General features: G+C 44.3%; 1 protein-coding gene across 3 annotated transcripts in view; it reads left to right on the top strand.

Moving 5' to 3' along the window:
* The first annotated feature begins 3,703 nt into the window (after positions 1-3,703).
* Positions 3,704-11,221, top strand: part of jade1 (jade family PHD finger 1) — a 135,138-nt gene continuing 127,620 nt past the window's right edge. Inside the window, exon 1 of one of the 3 annotated variants that reach the window (XM_033020792.1) lies at positions 3,704-3,915. Coding sequence is in view for 2 of the 3 variants with exons in the window: in XM_033020800.1 (XP_032876691.1) it covers positions 4,844-4,904 (61 nt within the window). In the remaining variant the exon portion in view is untranslated. Of the gene's footprint in view, positions 3,916-4,049; positions 4,905-11,221 lie in introns of those variants that run through there. The other 2 variants (XM_033020800.1, XM_033020783.1) reach the window with 2 other exon arrangements.

Here is an 11,221-nt window from a genome sequence, read left to right as displayed (position 1 = left end):
GACCTGTAGCGCCTCCCGGATGGTAGGAGGGTAAACAGTCCATGGTTGGGGTGAGAGCAGTCCTTGGCGATGCTGAGCGCCCTCCGCAGACAACGCTTGCTTTGGACAGACTCAATGGAGGGGAGCGAGGAACCGGTGATGCGTTGGGCAATTTTCACCACCCTCTGCAATGCCTTCCGGTCGGAGACAGAGCAGTTGCCATACCATACTGTGATGCAGTTGGTAAGGATGCTCTCGATGGTGCAGCGGTAGAAGTTCACCAGGATCTGAGGAGACAGATGGACCTTCTTCAGTCTCCTCAGGAAGAAGAGACGCTGGTGAGCCTTCTTGATCAGAGTTGAGGTATTGTGGGTCCAAGAGAGGTCATCGGAGATGTTGACTCCCAGGAACCTGAAGCTAGAAACACGTTCCACCTCCGTCCCGTTAATGTGGATGGGGGTGTGTGTGCCGCCCCTGGACTTCCTGAAGTCTACAATGAGCTCCTTGGTCTTCTTGGAGTTAAGGGCCAGGTTGTTGTCAGCGCACCATGCTGCTAAGTGCTGGACCTCCTCCCTGTAGGCCGACTCATCGTTGTTGCTGATGAGGCCAATCACCGTTGTATCATCTGCATACTTGATGATGGTGTTAGTACCATGTACAGGTGTGCAGTCATAGGTGAAGAGGGAGTAGAGGAGGGGGCTCAGCACACAGCCCTGTGGAACGCCGGTGTTCAGGGTGAGGGTTGAAGAGGTGTGCTTGTCTAACCTAACAGACTGGGGTCTGTTGGTTAGAAAGTCCAGTATCCAGTTGCAGAGGGAGGGGTCGATGCCCAGGTTACCGAGTTTGGTGATCAGTTTTGATGGTATAATGGTGTTGAATGCTGAGCTGTAATCGATGAACAGCATTCTTATGTAAGTGTCTCTGTTGTCGACGTGGGAGAGGGCGGAGTGAAGTGCCGTTGAGATGGCATCCTCCGTACTCCTGTTCTTGCGGTAGGCAAACTGATAGGGATCCAGTGTGGGGGGTAGGCAGCTTTTGAGGTGTGCCAGGACCAGCCTCTCGAAGCACCTGAAGTGATAAAGACAATGAATGCTTTATTGATTATATACTTAGGATGTTTGAATGATTCTGAAGATTAATCATTCCGGTTCAAAATTGAACACAGGAGAACTAAACTATAGTGCGCAGATTATTGAATATAAACCATAGAGCTGTAAAAGTGGGGTTGGGTGCAAGATGGTCATTCTGACATAATCTAGTTGTAATGGAGCTAAGGCATTTAAAATAAAGCACCTGAATTCTTCAGCTCCAATGGAGAAAGAATGGAGTTATTCATGGAGTCTGCTGTCTGTACGGAGTTTGTACGTTCTCCCTGTGACCATGTGGGTTTTCTCCAGGTGCTCTTGATTTCTCCTACACTCCAAAGAGGTACAGGTTTGTAGGTTAAATGGTTGCTGTAAATTGTCCCTAGTATGTAGGATAGTGCTAGTATAGGGCGATCGCAGGTCGGCGTGGTCTTGGTGGGCCAAATGGCCTGTTTCCACACTGTATCTCTAAAGTCTAAATCTGTGGAGAGCATGGATTGGTGATATTTTGGGTCGGGATCCTTCTTCAGAACAAGGATTTGAACGACATCTACAATTTCTTGTTTCTACAACCATCCACTTGGACAAATCACATTTGTGTATTCCGTCATCAGTATCCCTCCATTTTCCCACTCATTTACACACTTGAGACAAATTACAATAACCAATTTATCAAATTCAATCTAAATTATTAAATGTACAAAATACGCTTTCTGGAACTTTGACCTGAACATTAACTCTGTTTCTCTTTCTATTGATACTGCCAGTCTTATTGAGTGTTTCATTACCTACATGGTAAACTCTCATAGCAACCTACAAAGAAGTGCCTCAACCCAATACGTCACCTATACATGTTCAAAAATGCTGGAGTAACTCAGCTGGTCAGGCAGCATCTCCGGTGAACAGGAATAGGTGATGTTTTGGGTCGAGACACCTTCTTCAGATTCCAGAGATGCTGTCTGACCTGCTGAGTTACTCCAGCACTTTGTGTCCAAGGACAAAGGTCTTTTACGAAAGCCAGACCAGTGTTCTCATGGGGCTTGGAGAATTTTGCCCAGGTGATATCAAAACAAGTATTGTATGCCACTTGACATCACTCTGCCTGTCTGGCAACCTCTGTGCATTAGCGCATCATATGGGTAGAAATGCTGCCGACGCTTTAGCCTGAGATATTTTGCTTCAACAATAGCTTTTAAGCACAGAAGTTTGGTATAATTGCGGGAGGATTTGAGTTTAGGAGCAAGGAGGTCCTACTGCAGTTGTACAGGGCCTCGATGAGATCGCACCTGGACTAATGTGTGCAATTTTGGTCTCCTAATTTGAGAAAGAACATTCTTGCTATTGAGGGAGTGCAGCGTAGGTTCACCAGGTTAATTCCCGGAATGGCGGGACTGACATATGGGCTTATATTCACTGGAATTTAGGATGAGAGGGAATCTTATAGAAACATAAAATTCTCAAATCGTACAGGCTAGATGCAGGAAAAATGTTCCCGATGTTGAGGAATCCAGAACCAGGGGTCACAGTTTAAGAATAAGGGGTTACTTCATTTAGGACTGAGATGAGGAAAAACTTTTTCACCCAGAGAGTTGTGAATCTGTGGAATTCTCTGCCACAGAAGGCAGCGGAGGCCAATTCACTGGATGTTTTCAAGAGAGTTAGATTTAGCTCTTAGGGCTAAAGGAATCAAGGGGTATGGGCAAAAAGCAGGAACGGGATCCCGATTTTAGATGATCAGCAATGATCATATTGAATGGCGGTGCTGGCTTGAAGGGCCGAATGGCCTACTCCTGCACCCTTTTAAAAAATGTTTCTATTCCAGTGACTTTACTGCACAACCTAAGGTGCTGCTGCACTGCAATATTGATTGATTGCTGCACTGTCAGAAGTCGTGTATCTGAGGACAACTTTAAAGTGAAGTTCTATCTGGCTTGTCAGTTGTATAAGATCATGGAGCACTATTCGAAGAGTTTCTCTCTTTTGTCCTAATCAATCACTATCACTAAAGTGAATTATTTCAACACCTTTACCTTGCTGCCTGCTGTGTTGACTGCATTACCACAGCGGTCAGCTGTCAAACACTTTAAAATGTCATCAGTTGCCATGACTGAACTGAATTATCTCAACACAGTACCTTATTTTCTGCATGGTGAAAGTGACCAGCTGTAAAACAATTTTAAAATGTCTTGAAAATACAAAAATATTATTTTTTAAAATAATTTTCTAAATGGAATTAGCGCATCGTATTGCGTGGCACAGGAGCAGGCCATTCGGCCCACAACGTCCAGGCTGAGCATGGCGCCGTGAGGTTGTTAGACATAGCAATTTACAGCACGGGAACAGGCCCTTCGGTCCATATTGTCTGTGCCGAACATGCTGCCATGATAAACTAATCTCATCAGCCGGCACATAATCCGTATACCTCCATACGCTGTTTAGTTTGTGAATTAAATTCTAAAATACCCTCCCTCACGTGTGTTGCTTTCCAAATTCGTCTGTTAAACAAGGCATCGAGTTCTAGTTGAAAACGAAAGCTGGCTTGCAAAGGAGGCTGTCTGTAATCTTGTTGACACAACATGAAAGCACTCCCTCGTCTGGCAGCGTGGTGACCGACAGAAAGAGAAGGTAGAATGCTTGCTTCACCCAACCAACTCCACCATAAGGACCAACGTCAGTCAGTGCATATGTGAAAGAGGGAGCGAGAAAGAGAGGTAGAGGGAGCCACAATCTGTTACTGCAGCTGCCTGAACTCCACATTCAAAAAATCTTCACCATTTCCATCCAGTCTCACGTCAGCAGACCAGCTTTAAAGCCAAAACAAAACAAACACACACAATTTTTTTTACAGCAGGTACTGTCCTCTTCCAATACTTTTAAGCGCTTGGGCTCGTTTTCTTTCGGGGAGGGGAGAGCGAGAGAGGTGAAATTAATGTAAAGGAAAAAAAACAGGAGGACGATGGAGAGTACGTGAAGGGAGGGAGGGAGAGGAAGCCGAGGAGGAGATCCGGCGTTTAAAGAAAATGTCAAGCTTTTGATGCCTTTTCCGTTGTTGGCCGAGCTTCGGCTACAAGGGGATTTTTTTCCCAGTTCAGCAATTTGATCCCGAAGGTCGCCAATGATGGAAATAATATAGTACGTCATTAATATGGCGCCAAAAGCTTGTGTGTTGTGAGACGAACGGGGAGGCGGCGGCGGCGACCGGCGGGCCGGCTGGGGGTGTGAAAGAAGGCGAGGAAACGACAGGGTGTCCTTTTCTCTGCAAAAGTTACCGGGAAGGCGGGGTCCCCCGGGCTGCAATGTTTAATATGCATGGGTTATTATTAAAATTGCAAACGGGATTTTCAAAAATAAATAAATTGTAGGAGGGGTCGGAGGTTGCATTCGGCGGAGTTGGTTGCGGAGTCCCGCCTGTGCAGAGTCAGAGGGCGGTGTATATTTGGCTGCTGCTGTTGCCAGGCGCCGTGGAACGTGACACGGATAGAACGGCCCGGGATCCGGGCCCGGGCAGCGAGTGGTTCATGTGAAGCAACCTCGCTCGCAGGCGTGCAAACGCCCTCGCCCTCGCCCTCCTTGCTGGCTACCAGTTCCATGTTTGCACTTGCAGAGAAATGTTCACCGCGGTGCCTCCGGATAAATTAATGCCTCCTCCTCCTCTCTGCGTTAAATCCAAGAGGAGCAAAAATAAAATAAAAAAATTGCGGGGGAGGGGGCACCGAAAATGTGTATAGCACGTTATTTAGGGACGGGTGACTGGGGGCAGGACACCAGCCCAACAACACATGTTGCTTAAGATAACAGCATTGAGGGAAATAAGGTGTATTCGCAGTGGGACTTTAGCATGTAAGTGATTAACTCAACGCTCTTTTGTTTATATAAAATGTTTACTATTTTGGCTATCAAATGTCAGTTTCCTCCGTTTGTGCGCAAAACCAGCGCGGCTTAAACTTTCTTCATTGCGGAGTGCGGTCGGTATTGTTTATATCGCGTATTATTTATTACTCCCTCGATTAAAAAAATAATCCAATAGTGTTAGAAATTATGAATGGGTTTTCTTTTTCGAATTTATCGTAGTTTGTGACTTGGTATTTTTAAGACGGGGGGAAAAACCGCACGCACTTCAGGAATGCTCACTGCAAACACAGCTGCTGGTATTCACGACACAGAAACAGCATGAAAATTGAGGCAACATTAATTCTGGTAGGATGCACCTTTCTATCTGGAGGCCAAATGCATCCCCGCTATTGCACTGTATGCATTGACAAGGTTATCGTTGACAAACAATACCGTTAGGGCTAAAGGCACACTCCTGATTTAATGATTGCAGCCTTTCCACGTTTTATGTTTTTTTAATGCCGAGTTGACTGAATATATTTCAAGCCGCTGTATCAAAATTTCAGAGAAAAAACAGCTTTGTTTGATAAACTTCCTGATTAACTTTTGCTGTTCATTATATTTGGTTTGGTGAGATAATTGTTTGTTCCAAAAAAGTCTCTGCCATGTCATTGTGTGTGTATATACATAGAAATAAAGAACTGCAGATGCTGATTAATACACGAAAGGACACAAAGTGCTGGAGTGAGTCAACGGGTTAGGCAGCATCCCAGGAGAACATGGACAGGTGACGTTTCGGGTTGAGGCCTTCAGACTAAACAGTCTGAATAAGACTTAAAAAGTCCGAAGAAGGGTCTCGACCCGAAATGTCACTTATCCATGTTCTCCAGAGATGCTGCCTGACCCGCTGAGCTACTCCAGCACTTTCTGTCTCGGTTGTTTCAGTGTGGCACTGATAGCAAAACTGGGTAGGAGTTTACAGTATCTTGGATGTGTTGCAGTGTCGTACTTTTCATCAGAGACAGTGTTGCTAACTGAATAACTGGCACAGAGTAGCTCATTCACTGGGGGCTGGACTTTAAACAAAAACCCTCTTAATATGTGCTATAATAAAACACTGGAAAACAAATTGCTGTTTGCGAGAGCAAATGTTTTGGATATGGACTGCTGAGCACACAAATTCATTGACTGATCCTTGTGCAGAAAGTTGCCTGTGCAGGTTAACTAGAATTGGTTGAACTTGCTCCTGTACCTTTTGTTTCTATTATGTAATAACATTTTTAATTTGAAAAAGTTCAGACTTTATCTTTTGTGAAGAAGTAGAAGGGAAATGCTTATTTGGAAATAAATACAGTTGTAAAATTTAAGTCTGAAGAAGGGTCTTGACCCGAAACGTCACCTATCCATTTTCTGCAGAAATGTTGCCTGACCTGCTGAGTTATTCTAGGACTTTGTGTCCTTTTGTGTATTGTAACTTCATTTTGATATTGGTTTATTATTGTCAAATGTACGGAGTTACAGTGAAAAGCTTTTGCTTGTGTGCTACCAGTTAAATCATGAATACAATCAAACTAAAAACAAGCACAATAGGTAGAGCAAAGGGGCGGCGGCAACGTGGCAAACATAGTGTTGGTGTCTTTCAGTTCCAGAGACCTGAGTTTGATCCTGACCACAGGTGCCGCCTGTACGGAGTTTGATCTCCCCATGACCTGCGGGGGTTTTCTCGGGTTTCTCCTCTCGCTCCAAAAACATACAAATTTGTAGGTTAATTGGATTTGGTACAATTGTAATTTGTCCCTAGTTTGTGCAGGATAATGTTAGTGTGTGGGGATCGTTGGTTGGTGTGGGCAAAGGAGCCTGTTCTACGCTGAATCGCTAAACTAAAAACTAAACTGAGAAAAATACTAGAATGCAGAATATAGTTTTCAGCATTGTCGTGTCACAGTTCCAGAGAAAAAGTATAAAGTCTGCAATGAGGTAGGTTAGAGGATTGGAAATGCACCCTAGTTTGAGAGAACCATTCAGAAGTCTGATAGCAGAGGGGAAGAAGTTCTTGAGTTTGGTGAAATGTGCTTTCAAGCTTTTGTATCTTTTGCCGAATAGGAGCAGGGTGAAGAGGGATTGACCTGGGTGAAAAAGGTCATTTACTATGTTTGCTGTCCTCATGAGGCAATGTGAAGTGAAGGTGGAATCTGTTCTGTGTGATAGAGTGGGCTTTTTCCACATTTTTCTACAGTTTCTTGTGGTCATGGACAGAGCTGATCCTAAATCGAGCTGTGACACCACCCTATCATAGGGTATGTATGCTTTCTACCGTGCATCTGTAGAAGTTGGTAAGAGTCGTTGGAGACGAGCCAAATTTGTTTAGACTCCTGAGGTAGTAGAGTGGTTGTTGTTCTTTGTCCGTAACTTCAATGTGGCTGGTCCAGGACAGATTGTTGGGAATATTTACGCCAAGAAACTTGAAGTGCTCAATCCCTTGCACTTTGGCACCTTTGATGCTGATTGGGGCACATACTTTACCATGCTGCCTGAAGTCAATAACTAGTTCCTTCTGCTTGTTATCTTGACACCATATTATTAAGCTAACTCCTTCCTGTCCTGTCTCATCATTGTTCAAGATCCAGCCCACCACAGTGGTGACATCTTGTAGATGGTGTTAGGCCAAATTTGTCTGCACAGACATGAGTGTATAGGGTGATTTCACGAAAGGTCACTGGATAATAGATCCTCACCCACGTGACCGCAAAATCCAACTGGGGTACAAGCGTCACTTCCGGTACATGTTATTGATGCTGAAAACGCGCACTTTCACACCCGTTAAAAACCGCGAAAACGGCCCGTTTTTGAGCTGTAAATAACTGCCAGTCGGGGTGACCGTGAGATAGTTATCTTACTTTACAGTCCAGAAGATAGATAAAAACGAAGGTAAATACAAGAGGGAGCTGAAGGGTCAACAACAAGCGGACATTCGCCGTGGAGATATAAAGATCGAAAATATCGGGAATTATCGCATTTGCTCGCTGCATTTCATCAAAAGTAAGGCATTATTGACGTTTTATCTTTATTCATTTGTTATATGAAAAGTTTTAAAATGAAAAATCCGTCCGTAAAATTGCAAAATCGCCCATGGTTCTCAGGTGGGTTTTAACATGCAAAATGAAAATGCTTCTGAAGCTACATTTACCATTTAAATAATCGTAAACTATCAATGCGTTTTGAAATGAATTTTACTCAGATGCAAGCTAAGGAATGGGATAATTGTCAGCTGTTAATTGGATAATAATAAAATGTCCTGATTTTGTCCAATTAACAGCTGACAATTATCCCATTCCTTAGCTTGCATCTGAGTAAAATTCATTTCAAAACGCATTGATAGTTTACGATTATTTAAATGGTAAATGTAGCTTCAGAAGCGTTTTCATTTTGCATGTTAAAACCCACCTGAGAACCATGGGCGATTTTGCAATTTTACTGACGGATTTTTCACTTTTAAAACTTTTCATATAACAAATGAATAAAGATAAAACGTCAATAATGCCTTACTTTTGATGAAATGCAGCGAGCAAACGCGATAATTCCCGATATTTTCGATCTTTATATCTCCACGGCGAATGTCCGCTAACCACTTCCGCTGTTTTTGCCCCTTCAGCTCCCTCTTGTATTTACCTTCGTTTTTATCTATCTTCTGGACTGTAAAGTAAGATAACTATCTCACGGTCACCCCGACTGGCACAGTTATTTACAGCTCAAAAAACGTGCCGTTTTCGCGGTTTTTAACGGGTGTGAAAGTGCATGTTTTCAGCATCAATAACATGTACCGGAAGTGACGCTTGTACCCCAGTTGGATTTTGCGGTCACGTGGGTGAGGATCTATGATCCAGTGACCTTTCGTGAAATCACCCTATAGGGAGTAAATTAGGGGATTGAGAATGCATGCTGTTGAGGGCACTGGTGCTGAGAGTTATTGTGGAAGATGTATTGTCCTCTGAGTGTGGTCTATGGATAAAAAAGCCAAGGATCCAGTGGTAGAGGGGATTGTTGACTCCTAGCTCCAGGAGTTTGAATATGAGTTTGGTGGTTTTGAGGTCTGAGTTATAGCTAATAAATAGGAGTTTGACTTGAGTGTCCTTGTTATCAAGTTGTGCCAGAGATCATTGTAAGACCAGGCAGATGGCGTCTTTTGTGAATATTGCGATGGTAAACAAACTGCTGTGGATCAAAGCTGTATGGGAGTCTGGAGTTAATAATGTGCGGCATCACCAGTCACTCGAAGCACTTCATGATGGTGGATATCAGAGCCTCTAGACTGAAGTTATTAAGGCACTCTACCTTGCATTTCTTTGGCACTGGTATGATAGTGGTCTTCTTAATGTAGATGACTTCATAATGGAGTAATGCAAGGTTAAACCTGTCTGTGAATACTCCTGCCAGCTGATCTGCACAGATCCGGTGGATGTGGCGGGAACTCCTCTGGGCCAGTTGCTCTCCATGGATTTTCTTACTCTCAGGAAGGCTGATCTTGCATCTGCTGCAGTGACTGCAGGTGCACCCGAGGCTGACTGGTAACATCCTTCCGTTGACCTTCTGTTCAAAGTCAGCATTGAGTTCATCAGGAAGGGACACGTTGTTGCTAATAACCCCAGACTCCCATACAGCCTTGATCTACAGCAGTTATACCGAGCCCGACTTCAATTTTGCAGTCCGTTATATCATGCAAGCCGTGCCACAGTGGGCGGGTTGTCCATGTCTTGGTTGTCTAGCTTAGTTTGGAATCGCTCCTTGGCATCCTTGATGGATTAGCGAAGGTCATAAATAGATTTTGTGCACGGCTTGGGATTTGTTTGACTTGATCACTGCAGACTTGCACTTCACCTGGGAGTGGATCTCACGGTTCATCCATGGCTTCCGGTTGGGGAACACCTATTGTCATCTTTGGTATGCATTCCCGTGAACACCTGGTCTATTTTCTTCTGATGCTGCTCTGCTGTTTTCTGCTTGTTTTAGCAATTTTCATTTTCTGTGGTGGTGGTGTGAATTGTGATTGTTGGAACTTGGAACTTAGCAGGAATTGCAATGCAACATTAGTTTGATATACCTACCGTTTAACTATACTTTGAATTATACTCCAAAATATGAAATATATTATTTCTGTGTAGGCAGTTGATTTTTGTGTGGCTTGTAGAAACTTTTATCAATTGATGTATAGACCATGATTAATCTGTCGTTTACTACACCAGTTGCAATGAAATTTCTTGCTCGCATGAAGCTCTTATTGTAAATACTATATATCGTAATGATAGATTCAGCAATAAATACAACGACAAGTACAGAACGGAATGGTGTGAAGACTTTAGTGCAATCTAAAGTCGTGCAAATACAGTAAAGTAGTGCAAATTACGGAATAATTGAGTGATGTAGAGTTTGTACATGCCTCCATCTCGGGAAGGGTGTGTGAAAGAGGTAAACACATAAAACTGGAGTACCTCGGCGGGTCAGGCAGCATCTTTGGAGTAAAGGAACAGGTGACGTTTCGAGTCGAGACCCTTCAGACTGAGAGTCGGGGGAAAGGACAACGAGAGATATAGATGGTGGTATAGAACAGATGGATGAAAGATATTCAAAAAAGTAAAGCAGGAGGACTGACAGGGGTGCAGCGAGAGAGGATGTTGCAGAACACTCGTCGGAGAGGAGGAGACCTTCAAAGTGGGCATACCTTGAGGGGATTTTGCAGTGGAGCAGACAAATGTATAGGAGGGAACTGCAGGTGCTGGTTTAAACTGAAGAGCTACAAAAAAGAGGTGATTGGTTCAGGAGTCTGTTACAGATAGGGAAGAGGTGGTTCTTGAGTCTGGATGTCCTTGCTTTCAAGCTCTTGTGTCTTCTCCCAGAAGGTAGAAAAGAAAAGGGGACGGCCAGGGTGGCAGGCAGCCTTGACAAAACTTCTTGATGCAGCACACCCCGAAGAATGAACTGGATGGAAGGAAGTGACTAGCCTGTGATGGACTGGGCTGTGCTCACCATTCCCTGCAGCTTCAGGCATTCAAGAGCAAACCAGTTGCCATACCAGACTGAGATGCATCCATTCATAATAAGCGAGTTAGGTACTCCGATTGAGCATGCTCAGGTCATAGGTCACTTGCGATAAACAGTCTCGGCAATGGTGGTGCTGCATTGTGTGCAGGCTTGCGTTTTGTCCGTGGTCGGGGTCGGGCCTGGCTCTCCGGCCGCTGTTGAGTTGCTGCTGGGCCGTACCTGTCCCCTCCTGGGTGTCCCGGAGGTGTCCAGGGTGGCCCTGGGCTGGCGGGGCGGCCCCAGATTTGGAG

The sequence above is a fragment of the Amblyraja radiata genome, chromosome 1, assembly GCF_010909765.2.
Source record: "Amblyraja radiata isolate CabotCenter1 chromosome 1, sAmbRad1.1.pri, whole genome shotgun sequence".
Classification (NCBI taxonomy): domain Eukaryota; kingdom Metazoa; phylum Chordata; class Chondrichthyes; order Rajiformes; family Rajidae; genus Amblyraja; species Amblyraja radiata.
Note: the sequence above shows the minus strand (reverse complement) of the source record. Positions and strands in the feature narration are given on the sequence as shown.